Here is a 16,103-nt window from a genome sequence, read left to right on the forward strand (position 1 = left end):
CTCTTTTCAGCCGTTCAAACCGTGAAAAACACAAGTTGCATCACAAAAGAATAGATTTAAAGTCTTTTTATGTAAAATAATACTAAATTTTTCTTTAAAAATGTCCTTTTTTGTTGCTTTAGCTTGTACAACAGACAGTATGGTTCTTCTTTTACATCACACATCGCATATATTCAAGGAATAATACTTTCCATACACAGTTGCCTTCATAAAAACATTTAAAAAGCCCAACCATACGATGCAAGAGTGAGCTTTACGCTGCTTTTTGATTGCATGATGAGGAGAAAAAGTGACACTTTACCTTCCTCCTCTGCTGGGTTTATCCAGCATATCGATTGAGACCAAGCACTCCAGTTTCCACGATAGTTTTTGCCCTCATCAGCCTTAAATCTGGCTTTAATACAGTATTCAGCTCGTGGTTTGAGACGTGACCTTTCAATCAATGTCAGTTTATCTCCCGGGATAATGATCTGGGGAAAGACGAAAACAGTCAAGCCAACGATTCATTTCAGTTCTGAGACGTTATCAGAGAAATAAAAACTCACTTTTTTCTCACTGCTTTGGGTTTCTTGGAGGTTGAGTTCATAGACGAGGGCGTCGTTAAGGTAATAATGATTGTCGTACTTTTCACTTCTACATGTAATGTTGACGCCTTCTTTTGTTTGTTGGACATCGAGTTCAGGTGGTGGAGTCAGCAGAACTGTTAGAGAAATTAATATTTAGCCTCACGTTTCACCATCAATCCGTTACATACAGCACATTTAGCAGAAATGTTACTTTTCAATGTGTTTCTTGAAGATTCAGGTGCTTTGAAATGTCAAAAACAGCCAAAAATCAACACACATACGATCCTCTCGCTCACATACATCACCGTGCAAGAGTCTCACCACCCTTCATTACATTATTATTAGATTCTTTAATGCAGAAAACCTGGAAATAGGTGCAGCGATTTGGTGGAACATTTAGGAAATGCAGATAATGAGGCAAAAACAGACTTTGGTTCATTCTAAGGAGCTTGAATATCAATATTTGGTCTAAGCACCTTTACTTCGACACAGCCTGAAGCCTCTCAGACAGGAACAGGACAGAAAATGAGTTAAAAAAAGCAGCCAATGTCAAAAGAAAATAATTTAAATACCTTCAGAAAGCCTGGAAAACTTTTTAACTTTTAAGGTCTGGCTGCTTGGAAGGAAAATATAAAGAAATGAAGGCTGGATCAATACTTGCAGAATGGAATACAAACGATTGAGCCTTACTGTTTTTATCGGGACGAAAATCCGTCACGACTACATGGCATCCAGTGCCACTGCAAAGCTGAATGTCATATCTATAGCCAGAGGCAAAATAGTCCTCAGTCAGAACTTCACAGTCACTCTGCTGACTCCGATTCACCACCATGAGCGGACAGGAAATGGTCTCCCTAGAAATAGCGATAACAGAACATATAAGTGACTTAAGCATTGATTTACTCAAAAATAATTGATTCAGTTTGAATGAACTGCAGTTACTCGTCGATCTCGGTGAACTTCAGGCTGAAGGAGTTGGACTTGAGCTCATCACCGAGGTTCAGAACGCAGCTGATATTTTTCCAGAAGTCACTCACACATCTGACATCTGCTTGAGGAGAATCGGAGGAGAGAAAAGACGAATGATGCCTCATATTGAAATGTGCACGCTTTAAAGAACTGTACAGCTGAGCAATTCAGTGGCTAATTATTTTAAAAAATCCATCTTCTCGACCCGTTTAATCAAACTCAGGGTCGCAGGGCGGCTGGAGCCCATCCCAGCTGTCCATCACAGGGCCAAACAACATCCACACTCACTCCTAGGGTCAATTTAGAGCCACCAATGAACCCAACATGCATGTTTTTGGACGGTGGGAGGAAGCCGGAGAGAAGCCACGCATACACAGAAGTCCTCGAGCCGGGATCTGAACCTGGAACTCTTTATAATCTTATCTTTGAATGTATAATTCTTGAAAATACTTTAAAAACAGGAAAAGAAGAGTAAACCTCTCTCTGAAACCACAAACCACACAGACTCCTCCATCAGACTTCTTTAAAGTGATTATAGGCGTAAACACGGCTGTTTCTCTCTCTTAGAGGAGTAAAACTGCTCAACTACACAGGAGCAAAAGCACTTAAACCCAGCCAAAATGTTACTCAAATGGAAATGGAAGATAACAGACAAACAAAAGAGGTAATTTTAGAAACCTGACATTTCAACAGTATAAAGATTTCCCCTGCAACCTGCTGTGGTTGATGACTGGAATAATTCTCATTGAAGAGTTTGATAACATGAAAAAAAAAAAAGAAGCAGTGACTCAAGCAAACCCAAGAAAGGAGATAAGCATAAGCTGCCTTATCATAGCATTTCCAGGTAAAGTTGAGGGGGTTAACATCTCTATAGCCACACATTTGGACAGTACCTCCAATACTGGCCGCCCCTGAGAAGATGCTGGAGCACCAGAGCACCAGCAGCAGCTGCCCTCTCTCCATGTCTCATTGGATAAAAGGGATCCCTCTGTGGACACTGATGGAAACATCTCCTTTAGTCTAGGTTTATGCATTTAGCAGAAGCTTTTATCCAAAGCGACTTACAGATAGGCAGGTAGGCTAAGGGGGTCTTGCCCAAGGACTGGAGACAGTACCTTTCATGCAGGGGATTTGAACCCAGGTCTCCCACATGAAAGATCTGGGTTCAAATCCCCTGTATGAAAGCTACTGTACTCCTTTTAGCATCTTAAGCATCTACGGTGAAATGACGCTTAACATTCTTGACACATTAGCAGTTACAGTAACTTTATCTGTTTTGTAAAGAATAAAAAGCCGTCTCAGAGTCACCAAAACCAGCAGTTTTCACGGGTTGTGTGACGATGTGTAGCGAATGGAAAAGTGGCATTACCTCAGAGCTGTGGTGCTGCTGCTGCCTCAGACTGTGAATGAGTCGCCGTGCTGAGGTTTAACTTATCACCGGTTGCATCACAGGAAGTCAGTCTCTCTGGAACTGACAAATGACATTATTTTTTCTGGTTCTGACGTGGAAACGTTTTATCTCTTTTAAACTATTGTTCGCCTCGAACATTGAACGTCTTTAACGGCTCACAGGACTTGAAAGGTTGTATTTTGTCTTGTTTTTCTTTTGTTGGACCATAATAATGAGGGACCAGATCTCAGCAGATCTCACAGACATCACACACAAAAACACTTTATTTTCTGATCGAGTCAAAAGCGGAACGAGCAAAATAAACAATTCTCCAAAAATGCAAAATGTTCAGCAAAGGTCTCAGTCTAAAACTCCCTTCTTTGGGTTTTTCTCAGCCAAAAAACAGCCATAATGTTTTGATTTGAATGAATGTTCTTATAGATCCATGATCGGTGCCTCATTAGCTGGTTTGTGCAGAACTTAACAATCTTTTGAAGAGATTCATTTAATCCGAATCAGGTGTTTTTGAAGCAGGGAAACAACTAAAACCTGCAGGACAGCGGCCTGTTTGAGTTCTCTGGCCTAAAGGGTGAGCTGTGCATGCAAGTTGGATTAATAATATTACACCAGTGGAAGCCTTTTGCACAGAAACAGAATATATATATTTATATATAGTAATAGTGATCGTTTCTGCATCCAGAACAGTTTCTGAACAAGAAACTAGAGGTTGTGACAAAGCAGAAGCAGACAGACATCAGATTGCAAGAAAATCTGCCTTCACAGCAAAGCTGCATCCACTCTTTATCTCTTGGTTAACCTAAAATCTGTTTGCATTTGCTGCTTTGGAGAAAGAAAAAACAGCTGCTGATGCACCACAGGAACACTAAATGTGACTGATTCCAATCGATAGCCAATAGGCTGTAAGAAAAGCATCTCACTGTACTTACAGACGACCCTCAGAGAGTTCATTTTCACGGTTAAAGTAAATGCTATGAGACTTAAAAGTAAAGTAGCATCGGCCTCCCTCTATAGCATAGATTTACTGTACATGGAAAGCTGAGCACATTCATTGGCCTGTATTTAATTCATTTGGATTAGTTCCTCAAGATAAATAAATGGATAAATGATAAATGAGACTCACCTGTGCTTCACATTCAATGTTCAGCTGTTTCTTAAAAGTCGTCTTAAAGCTACAGAAGACCAAAACAATTCCCTTTTTTAATGTTTTTAAGAGGTTTAATCGTCACAGAACAGTTCAGATTCTTCTGGAATGAAACATGACATTAAACCTAAGCTTGTTTGAGTCTAACTGAGCAAATATAGCAGGAGTTATTCAGTCCCCAACCACATCACCTGAGTGTGTCACTCCAGCTGTGAGAAGGTCAGTTTTCTGTGATTTTGGTCTAATGCTCTTCTGTTTTTAGTCGTAAGGATGAAACCTGAGTATTGCTCCGTGTTTTAAGGGATAAAGATAAAAGGATTTGGACCGGTGCAAACATCAAAAACACAGGAGGAACATAACGTGGACCTGAGTCTTTAATCAGACTGTGCTCTCTAACCTGTAAATGACACTAAGAATACAGAAAGCTATACTTCCTGTGCATGCTAAACAAAGCAGATTTGTGAAAAGAAAGTTGTATAAACACCATGTTTTATTGTCTTTTGTTCAGCTGAGCAAACAAATGGCTGAAAAGGAAGAAAAACTTCTTTTTTCTAAACCCTTTCATGCACGAATTATGAAAGCCTCAGTCAGGACTTTTTATTTATCTTTAGGAATAAAAAGAACAAATTCTTCTTCTTTTTTTACACAGATTATTTAAGGAGTTACTGAGATGCCACATGGAAAGGACATTGTGCATCTGAGGAACAGAAACAGCCACTTTAGTGGCCTAAAAAAAACTTTATTATGATCAAATAAAATGATTATTTCCATCCACTCAAGTGGACACGGTGCATGAAAGGGTTAATCTAGTGCCAAATCCCAACAGATGTCACCTCAAGGCACTCCAAAGTGTTTTAAACTGGCAGGATCCTGACCTAAAGCCCATCGAAAACCATTTAAATGAGCTGGAATTGGCCATTGCAAAAGTAGCTCCTGCAAGATTGAAAGAGTTTGAGCACAAACTGCAGTGGCAGTGTGGCAGAGGCTGCCGGCAGAGAGAAGAAGAAGCTTCTGGGTGCCTACAAAGGAAAACAGCTGCTTTAGCATCTTTCTGTTTATCTGCTGTGTGCAAACACATGACATCAATGCCTGCAAAATGATCATTTTAACGTTAAAAGATAATATTTTGCTTCAAATTTGCTTCTTTTTTGACTGACTCTGCACAAAACAGGATGACTGGTGGTTGTAGATAAACTGCATGTGCTGGGAAACAGACATCCTGCATCTTGATAAGAAGGCGCTGCTGATCGAGTGGTTGAAGCAGGCAGAAAAAGAGACATATCCTCCAGCACTAAAAATCAAAGCCACATGCAATCACTCCATATTTGACCTCCAACACTGAAACGTCTCGTGTAAATATCAGACTGTTTCACCTGAAGGGATGAGAATGAAGAACTTTGCATGTGAAGGATGGTTTAAAAGCTTCTGTCAGCGGTGGAAACATTTTAAAACAAAAGATTCAGACTATATACATGGAAGCTAAACTCTCCAGCAGTAACATGCATTTTTGATCAAAGTCCCAGCAGTGATGTCCATGTTTTAACCTCATGTCCAACTCAGCGGATTGTGGCGGCTGCAGCAGCTACGTTTCATGGAGCTCATGGAGCTCATGGAGCTCATGGAGCTCATGGAGCTCATGGAGCTCATGGAGCTCATGGAGCTCATGGAGCTCATGGAGCTCACTGCTCACAGCGTCTTCCTGGTTTGGGCTACAGATCATCCACTGCTTGACATAGTTTGAGTTCTTGTGCTCATGAAAGGAGTCCATCTGCTCTGCTTGGTTTGAGTCTGAAACTCCGGGGCTGCTGCACTCCCCAAAACCGCTGTCGATGGTGTCCAGGTCGACCTGAGGGTAGCCGTCCTCCGACTGCTCGTTTGACACAAACGAGTTGAGCGACAGCCTTTCTGGTTCACGTGGCTGGAAATGCATGTTTTCCACTAATAAGTCATCGACTATTTGGTTTTCGTGTTGAGGAGAAATCCCACTTCGCCTGCCCATCACCTGAGATTCCTCTAAATCGTAGCCAGCATGCTCTCTGTTGGCATCCTCAAAGGAGCCAAAGCTTTCTCCATCTTGGTAACTTCTGAGGGAGCCCTGCGACCCGACCTCCTCCTCGAACTCGAACTCCTCTCCGGAAAGGGTGACGGTATGAATGGAGATGTGACCGATGGAGTGGCCTGTGCCCTGGGAGCTGCCACTGTCCTGGAAGTGCAGCAGGAGGCTGCTGGGATGCTGTGGCATACGGAGGAACTGACCGTCCTCTTTGGTTTGGACGTCCTCCCCGAAGCTTTGCTTCTCGCTGCTCCAGTGAAGAATGTCATGCTTCTCACTGACCATCTTAACACTTGTATCGATCCTCAGGTAATCGAACTCGTTGAAGACGGGCTTCACCCACTCCTGCAGCAGAGCAAAGGGGAAACATTAACTTGGATTATTCGTGCAGGTTAGCTGTTAAAAGACTTCACTGTTTTTAATGGCTGCATGATAACCAGCACAAACATCCAACACATCCAACACTTCTCCAAAGACGTGGAGTGATACGAGACCGTGGAACAAGCTAATGCTACCAGAGCAGGGCTTCCACTCCACCTTCAACAAGGTTTTGAGGTCTCATCAAATCAGCCTGACACACACTAACATGGCACCTCTAGGAACTGGATAGTGTATGATTGCCACCTTCCATGTGGGAGACCTGGGTTCAAATCCCCTGCATGAAAGGTATTACCTCCAGTAGGGGTCCTTACCCTATCTGCTTTAGATAAAAACATCTGCTAAATGCATAAACATATATATATATAGAACAACCTCTGAACTGTACTTTATCCTGATGAATATATTTAACATCTGCACCAGGGTTTCTTATCACGGTGACAGTTAATTCTCGCTCCTTTCTCACGAATCCTTCTGAATAAAACAATCAGCTAAGAATTTAAATGCAAAATAACTGCCACAAAATAAAGAAAACAAGCCAGAATGACTTGCACTCAGCTGTAGAATAAGTGTGGACCAGCTTTAGCCTCCGTGCAGCAAGGCGATACAATCATGAATCAAAGTCTTGACGCCACGGCCACCACATCCTGACATGAAAAGCTCATAGATATCACTGAACGTCTTTATCAAAGACGTAAGCATCGAGCACTGCATATAGTACAGGAAAGTACAGTCACTTTCCAAAGGAGACTTTACATCAACCCCAGTTTTAAAATATATATATCATTCTTATATATCATATACTCAGCTTACTGTGATATTACGTTTTATGACAAAACTATGAGTTAAACTATGAGTTAAACGGCCCTAAGAAGTTCTGAGAGTATTGAATCCAAAACAATACTTAATGCAAATCAGTCTCATATGGAGAGAACTTGACCGATAGATTCAGAAATATTCGATCACTTCCCTTCTGACAGCAAGCTGCATCTGATATTTGCTGCAGCAGCGCTCCCTGCTGATCAATGTGTGTAAGTGCACTCATCTCCCAATTTACTCACATGTATTAGTGAAGTTTAAAAGTCTTGGTGTCTCCCTCCTCTTCATCTTATATCTGACCATCTAGTTTGTAAAGCCAAAAATAACTGACCTATATTTCATTTAAACTTATAAAAGAGGCACCCAACACAAGGAATGAACAAGAAGCCATTCTTAAGGAAGGGAAACAGGGAGAAAAGGCTGAGCTGTGCCAAATGACACAAGAAGTGGACTGAAAATCAGTGGCAACAGGTCTTATGGAGGGATGAATCCTCCCCAGAGCCCGGACCTCAACATTATTGAAGCAGTGTGGGATCATCTGACAGAGAACGGAACAAAAGGCAGCCCACATCCAAAGAAGTTGATGTTTAAGCTTATTAGAATTGTACAAAGAGACAAACTTAAACTAACTTATGAACTGAATTAACACTTTGCATGTGAGATTTTTTCCTGCTTTTATGGAAATGTATAAAGAATACAGTTTATATAACTGTGTTCTTTTTCCACCAGTAGGAATCTCTAAAAAGTTACGGCAATTCTACATCTACATTTCTAATCTTTTTATAATCCTGGCAATAGGGCATGTTGATACAATAGGATATAAGTGATAATGTCAAGACTTTTTACTTTGTACCATATATATATATATATATTTTAGGGCTGTCATAATTAACACATTAATTGTGATTAATTAAAAAAATAACGTATTATATTTTTTGATCGCAGTTAATCGCGGCCCAGTTTGTCCTCTGCTGGACTGGAGTGTGGGACCTCCAGGTGGTGGTAAGGCACCTGAAAATGTTACCAGACTGGTCTGCCTTAGCAATTCGCTTAATAATAAGGAGAAAAGTCACTAAGAGTTCAGAGTTCTGAATCTGATGTGTCTAATAACTGCAGTTTTTCATTCATTTAACTGTCATTAGACCCTGTTCTGTTTGTCAGCTACAGACCACATCGTAGTATTTTATGTGCTGTGTTTTTTTAAATAGACACGTCAAGTGGGTCTACAATGCACTTTTCTATTTGAAAAAAGAAATGAAAGATAAAATACATTTTTCTTTGTGTTTTTTTTATTCTAACTCTATATTTTTAATATAGAGATTAATCGCGAGTTAACTATGAAAAATGCGATTAATCGCGATAAAAAAAAAAATAGCCCTAATATATATAAATATGTGTTATATAGGATATTTGAGGCAACATATATGCCAAAGATGTCTTTGAGGAGTAGAGTTGAAAGTTAGGGGAAAGTACAAAAGGTGATGGAAGGTTACAAATGAAGATAAAACATTAGTGAGACATAAAAAAACTGAAACCACAACATTTTCTTCTCCCCGTCAGGTAAAAAAAAAAAACAGGCTGTTTTTAGTGTGACACAATGGCAAATCAAAGACCTGAAATCACACATACTGGGGGTATTTTCCACCGGGGTGGAACAGGTCTGACTGTCATACACAAATATCTGCCCACAATATGCCAGACAGATCATGAAAAGCCTCTTGAAGCCCCTGCACACTGACTCATTTGGATCATGGAGTCCCTTAAATGTGAAGTCAAGGGAAAATCCCAGCAAACACACTCCAGATGCACTGAAAGTCCCGTCTTGGGCAACACCTGCTGGCCAAAGTTGGAAGTGACAAATTTGCTGTTTTGCTTTGCCTTACCTTGAAGTTTCCGCCGTAGTTTTGGTACAGCGGCTTGAAGAACTCATTTGGCTTGGGGTAGGATGTAATCGTTCTAAGTTTCTTCTGCCAACACCTGCAAAACGAAAGAAAAGGGTCGTGAGGAAGGTGCATGAGCCAAAAAGACCAAAAGCAGAAGAACTCTTATATAACCATCAATGCTGACAGCATAAAAAGGTTTTCACGTGAAGGATTCTGCCGAATTCGTGAGTCAAAGTCAGATCTTAGCGTTTGATAATAAATTAGCCCACAGTTCTTTATCAAGCTGTCCAAAATGTCAACAAAACCGCTTTACTGTACATTATCATCAAGAGTTCCATCATTAAGTGCAGTCTTTGGTTTCCACCTTAAACTAAAGTTCATCTCACTGTGACCTTTTAAGGGGGGGGGGGGGACAACACATTCTCACACATTAAATTAACCTCAATGAGATGAAAATAAGCTGAAATGACTTTAGCTAATCTTCATCTAGCTAATCTTATCATATTCCATTGTACTGCACATGTTTATGCAGCCACATCCCTACAAAATACGATGACTTTTCCCAGGTTTTAAACCCGTTTACATAATTCATGACCCGGAGAATTTCATTCTTAAGCCCTCTTCCTTCTCCAGGTCACGCATTACTGTGGAAATACTGCTCATGTATTAAACTGTATCCTGAAATGTGCCATTTATTATATTTACCATACCTAGAATAAATCTAAATTAATCATGTTTACACTGAAGAAGTGCTGATTCAGCTTTCATGACTTTTGAGTGTGTCGGGGTCTGGCATCGTCCTGCTGAAATAACCACGGACCTCCCGGGAAAAGACGGCACCTTGATGGCAGCATCTGTCTCTCCAGAACTCCAACATCCAGCATGCATCAGTGGTACCTTCACCCAGATGAAGCCCTCCATGCCATGGACTCTGATGCAGCCCCAGACCATCACAGACGCTGGCTTTAAACCTTCCTCTGAGAACAGCCTGGATGCTCTTTCTCATCAGTTTTTCCCAGAAGCAGCTGAAACGTGGACTCATCTGCCCACAGAACACGTGTCCACTGTCTTTCTGTCCCTCTGAGATGAGCTGGAGTCCAGAGAACTGGGCCGTGGTTCTGCTCAGAGCTGATATATGGCTTCCTGCTGGTGTGATACAGCTTCAGCTCACATTTCTGGATGCAGGACTGTGTTGTTTCCTCCTCCTGAGCCCATGTGGCTGTATGGATCATGGAGGCCTGACGGTTTCTGCCTGAGGGAGATTTCCTCACAGTACTGAACTTTTTCATAATAGCATTCTCTGTAGATGCTGAAAGATCCAAATTCTTTGCAGTCTTTGAAATGAAAAATAGAATTTTTGGCACAAAGTGGGGAGCTCCGACCCATCCTTGGTCAGACACACTTAAGGGCAGTTTGACATCTTCACCGGTCAGCAAGGGCTCATAAAAAAGGTGGCACTACGATGTGAGATCATATTGTACCTCATAAACTATTGAATTCTAAAGCCAGCTCGAAAACTGACAGGAAACCAGTGCATAGACTGTGAAACTGTTGCAGTGTGTGCTCTTCTCTTGCTGTTGGTCTGCATTCACGCAGCATAATTATTTCATTTGTCACAGCTGATTTATTGAAAGCATCCAGCTACGAATGCATGATTGAATACTGTATAACACCTCTGTGCTTTATGTTGAGCTACATCAACCAACTAAACTCACAAATGACCGACCAACCAGGCAGAACGCACCACAAATAAGATCAACTGTGGATTTCTCACCTAATGTGTGCATCAAAGTAAAAATAAAAACGATTCACTGTTGTTCACAGAAGATTTTAAAAGATAAGCAGAGCAAACGTCAGTATGCAGGTTACAGACTGACACTCTGCATGACTTCCTATGTCTGCTAGCTATCTGAGTGCAATGTTCTGCTGCACAAACAGCGCTGCAGTGGTTTCTCTATATGTGGGAGGTGATGCCAGGAAAGTGTAGATAGATGCAGTGAAACGCTTTGCTAATCATTTACTGGAAGACAATATGAGGATGACCTTAAGTCTTAAATTGGCTCCATCTAATCGGGCTATATTGTCTGTAATTAACGACCATGCAGTCATGGTGAAACTCAAAGGAGAACTGAGCCGAAGAAGAATTCGGTTTCTAATTTACGACTGATGCAACACTGCTGAGGCTGAAAAACTCCAATCACGAAGGCAGGAAACCTTGGGTTTCTTTAAAGTACTCACGGTTTTTGTAAGTATCCCAGCAACAGGAGGCCGAGGACGAAAATGATCGGCAGCGAGATATACACCCAAAATATGTTCATCCCTGGAACACAGAGGTTATCATGTCAAAACTTTACCTTTTAGTGAAACATTCAGTTGCTTTAAGCACATTTGACAGCCTGATTCAAGATGAAAAATGTTCCTCTACCCTCAACGAGCGCAGCGGCCCCGGAGGTCCTCTGCTCTGCACTGGAGGCCCACTCACTCCACGGGCCCTGGAGGAAATACTCAGGACACATTCTGGCCTGAACATCCACCATGAACTTTGCATGTGGCTGCAGTTCTTTATGGTCCAACAGAAGATATTCTTTCTCCACTTGAAGCTCGTGAGTCGTTTTCTGTGAGGTGCAAACAGAAAAAGACACGAGCTCAGGCTGGAAATCACCAGCAGAGGGACTTTACAATAAGTACTGAAATAGATTCAAGTTTTCACTTTTTGTTCTGCTGCTGCCACCTTACCTGCAACAGTTCTCCAGCTGTTCTGACACGGACCCTGTAGGTCAGCTGGTATGTGTTGTTGTTGTTCCAGGTGATGTTGTAGAGCCCGTCCGCGTTTGTCACTTTAACATTAAAAGGGGGCTCAGGTTTCACTGTGAAAATAGTCCCAGGGGGAGAAGAACATCATGTGAAATTGAAAGTATATGTATGACAGCAATGTTCTGTACCACAAGTGGCAGTTGAACATTATTTTTAGGTCATGTGTGACTGAGGAGGGTAAAAACAGGTGGGTGGAGGTTTGGGGAAGTTGCCAGTGACTTTCTACACTTTCAAACCCAACAGCGACATGAAAAAAGAGCCTTAATTCATCAACATTGGAAGTAATAATAGTTCTAATCAAAGGAAGAGATGAGGATTAAACTTCTGACGAAGTTCTGGGTTGACCAACAACCTTTTACATATCAGAGCCATCAGTTCAGCAGAAATTACTAATAACGAAATGTCTGCCTGAGATGTTATTATGAGTTGAACCTACCCGTATCAGCCAGATACCAGCTGAATGACTCACTGGCCTGCGTCATTACTTCATCGCTTTGCAGGTAAGCAGTTGCAGTACAGGATGTTTCCACAAAGGCAACATAATCGAGCTCCTCCTGAAGGATTATGCACCAGGAATGAGGTGGTTTGATAGCGCAGCTGCCATTAACCTCATCGTCGTCGTTCCTGTAAGAGACAAACTGTGAGTTATGGCGTGTAATGGTCTGTCAGACATCTTAATGGGTTCAGAAAGAGATGAAACAACACAACTGTGTCCACAAACGACGGATAAATAGCTTAAAATAAAGCTTTTAAGTGTGTTTGACTCAACCCGCCTGAAAGCTCACAGTGATATATATTACTGTACATTCACTCTAAATCTGTAAAGATTTAATGCCTTTATTTCATGCTTTTACATCTAAAAACAATTGACCAAAGTGGCCTGTTCAGATTCAAACATCAGTATTAATTAAAAAAATAATGTGATATAAAAAGGTTCATCCGCTGGGAAATAAGACCTGATGATGTCACAAAGTTGGAAACTGCCCCGCCCAGTAAATGGGTGGAAAATAAAAAGTATTTCATTAGTGCAGATCGAAACAAATGTTTTTGTTACATCCAACACAGCGGAAGGCGTCTGTTTAACACCTGCACAAATGCCCGTAAGTTTGAAAAGGGAAACTTCAAGTGAAGGCAGGCTGCGACGTTTCTGTAACCCAAAGAAAACTGGTATTTAACGCCCTGGTTGAGTGGTTTACACGCTCAGGTTTAACTAATCGACTGAAGTGAACAGAGAGTGAAAATAAAAGAGTTAAATTTGAAATTAACTGCTCTGGATGGCAGTCAAAGTCATAGATGTGGACTTATTTTGCCTCCTTAAATCATTTTTCATGTCCATTTAAAAGGAGAAATAAAGAAATCAAACAGCAAACTGCTGGGCTGCCATCCGAGTTAAAGCTGGTGCTGCAGAAATGAGTGTCAAAGAACATCTTCCTCTTCATAAACACTGACACAACAACTTTTACCTGCAGCTGATGCTCAGAAGGACAGGATGTGTCGGCGCAGAGCCTGAGCAGGAACAGTTCAGGGACTTAATGTAGTCAGTTGAGCAGGTCACATCGCATAAAGATGCAAATGCTGCTGGAAAGATGCAGAGGGTGCTTTTATTAATTTGCAAATGTATTCAATCTTGAATTGTTGTCCAAACAAAGCAATTTTCTGAGTTTAAGAAAGACGAGCCAGCTTAATCTCACACAATCTCACAATGTGAAAATGATCTTTATAGATGCAGGAAAGACGATGAGAAACAATGACTCAATAAGCCAACTTACCGCCATGACCATAAAGAGTGAGGCCCCACAGCAACAATAAGGACACTGGTGTGGTAGCCATGGGGATGACTCGGGTTTATCAACCACCTGCCAGATACAGCAGCTAGAAGTGAACAAAGGTGCAGCTGTTTTACATCAATTATGTGGTAAAAGACCAAAACCTGACCCGTTTAAAAGAAAAATAGCCTTTATGTTGTGCCTACACTGGGACAAAGGTTACATTTGTACATTTTGAACAATCCCAGAAGTGGTTAACAACCTCATCGTCAGCAATAATAGAATCAAAATTCATAGTACAGACACAAGTTAGCAGAACAGCATCATTTTACATGAATGCACAGAATTAAAAAGGTATTTAAACCCTTAAAAAGGAACATTTTTGTTAAAAAACAGCAATCTTACCTCTTTGAGTGAAGGATTCTACAGCTTAGTCTGTGGAGAAGTGAGCAGCGTCACTGTGGACTGACGTCTGAACACTGAGTGGAAGAATACTCAGACACTCAGTCACAGTGAGAGCGTCACTGGCAGAACCGTGACTAAGGATGTGGTTTGCAAGCAGTGTATTGTGGTGCCGTCCCACCACATCCAAATGGCTGCTATGAATATGCAGCAGATAACCAAAGTTAGAAAAAGTCAACAGGAAACAGAAATGCTGCTCACAAAATGATGCAGTCATGGTGTCTGCCTCACCTACTTTTACCAAAAAGAAAGACAGAAATAGATTTCTTTTAAAAGAGGGTACTGGGTTAAAGGTTGGTTTGGAGTTTTCCACAGTTAGTTTCAGAGAGATTTATTTTCTGATCACATTACACAGTTTTGGGAGTTGATCAAAATGAATCGACATCCTCTTTAATGTCCAGAACTGGATCCACTGTCCTCGCTTCTTTAGAAAAAGTACTTATTTCTTCCCTCTTCACTGTTAACTGAATAAACGTCATCATTACAACACATTTCTCCAGAAGCTGTTCTGGTTATGTAAGTTATTGTGGTTATTGCTTGATGCTGCACTTTAAGAGCATTTATAAACGGCTTTCCCATACAACACAATACTGCAATTGATTGGCTCTGTCAATAGCTCCAACACTGGGTGCAACACTGCTTTTCTCAGTTCCCTTAAACACTGAGGCTGAAATCATAAACAAAGGTGAGAACAGCTTGATGTGACCACATGAGATCAATCAGGCTGGATGGATGTGAAGCATTACAGCTCAGCTTTGCAGAGTTTTTCTCACGGTACACCTGTCTTTGTTGAAGGGCAACGCCGGTATTTTTAAACCTGGACCTTATTTCTGGCATGAAATACGTTCATCTACTCACCGAGAACAGTTTGGTGAAAGTCGGCGTCCTTCAGAAGATATTTAGATAACTGGAGATCCATATAACGGAGTGAACGGGGCTTAGAGGATGCAGCCTCTAAATAAGGCATTATCTGTCTTTATTTCACCAATACTTTAAGAAGAATGAATGAATGAACGTGTGCTATAGCTCTGTTAGCTCATAGCTGCTGTGTTGTTGTTATTGGCAGCTATCGGGGGGCTTATAGAGGGCTTTCTACACACTGGGATGACATCATAGACGCCCGCCGCTGCAGCACAGTTTATTCACTCCGGTAAGAACGTCCATCTTACTAAAAGTCGTCGTTCACGTTGTCAAAATCTGATAAATATCCTGCTATGTTGCACAAAACTATCAGCAGCAAACTCTGTGTGAAGTTAGCCGACTGTCACAGAGCACGGAGTGAATAAACTGTGCTGCAGGGGGGCGTGTGGATGAAGTGGTCCCAGTAGAGTGCCTGTGTAGAAATCCCTCCGTTAGCTCTCCTATAGCCAAGTTTCAGTTGGTGGTGTGACTCCCAGCTTCCCTGGACCACATGTCAAAGTGTGCTTGGACAAGACGCTGAACTCCAAGTTGCCTAAAGATGTGTGTGAATGGATGAATGTGGCTTGCAGTGTAAAAGCACTTTGAGTGATACGAGCACGGTCCATTTGTCATTTACCATTCAGCAGCCATAAAGATCTGATTGGTGGAGTGTTGCTCCTTCTGTAAGGACCTCTGGGTCTCATTCATGGTGATTATTACAGTGTTGCTTACCCATCTGAACAAGCCCCTCCATCCCGAGTTGGTCCTTTCACTGGAACTAAGGGGCCAAGCCCAGCTCCTGAAGAACAGCCCCACACCATAATCCCCCCCCTCCACCGAACTTTACACTCGGCACAATGCAGTCAGACAAGTACCGTTCCCCTGGCAACCGTCAGACTCCTCCATCAGAAGCGTGATTCGTCACTCCAAAGAACGCGTCT

General features: G+C 41.6%; 1 protein-coding gene across 1 annotated transcript; it reads right to left on the reverse strand.

Moving 5' to 3' along the window:
* Window positions 1–5,669: 5,669 nt before the first annotated feature.
* On the reverse strand, window positions 5,670–13,898 carry il21r.1 (interleukin 21 receptor, tandem duplicate 1). The gene is made up of 8 exons (XM_072393397.1): window positions 13,804–13,898; window positions 13,498–13,612; window positions 12,471–12,658; window positions 11,957–12,087; window positions 11,646–11,835; window positions 11,459–11,540; window positions 9,221–9,314; window positions 5,670–6,485 (listed from the first exon to the last, which is right to left on the reverse strand). The coding sequence occupies exons 1-8, from the start codon at window positions 13,862–13,864 to the stop codon at window positions 5,670–5,672; spliced, it is 1,677 nt and encodes a 558-aa protein (XP_072249498.1). The 5' UTR covers window positions 13,865–13,898.
* Between the last annotated feature and the right edge of the window lie 2,205 nt (window positions 13,899–16,103).

The sequence above is a fragment of the Leuresthes tenuis genome, unplaced genomic scaffold, assembly GCF_036924035.1.
Source record: "Leuresthes tenuis unplaced genomic scaffold, fLeuTen1.0.hap1 SCAF_10, whole genome shotgun sequence".
In the NCBI taxonomy this organism is placed as follows: Eukaryota; Metazoa; Chordata; class Actinopteri; order Atheriniformes; family Atherinopsidae; genus Leuresthes; species Leuresthes tenuis.

Excerpts from the sequence above, each read along its gene's own strand:
- il21r.1 (XM_072393397.1), bottom strand. The coding sequence starts at position 13,864 with ATGGCTACCACACCAGTGTCCTTATTGTTGCTGTGGGGCCTCACTCTT. Across the intron at positions 12,659-13,497 it reads CTTCTGAGCATCAGCTGCAG|GAACGACGACGATGAGGTTA; the intron begins GTAAAAGTTGTT and ends TGTCTCTTACAG. Across the intron at positions 11,541-11,645 it reads GGCCGCTGCGCTCGTTGAGG|GGATGAACATATTTTGGGTG; the intron begins GTAGAGGAACAT and ends TCTGTGTTCCAG.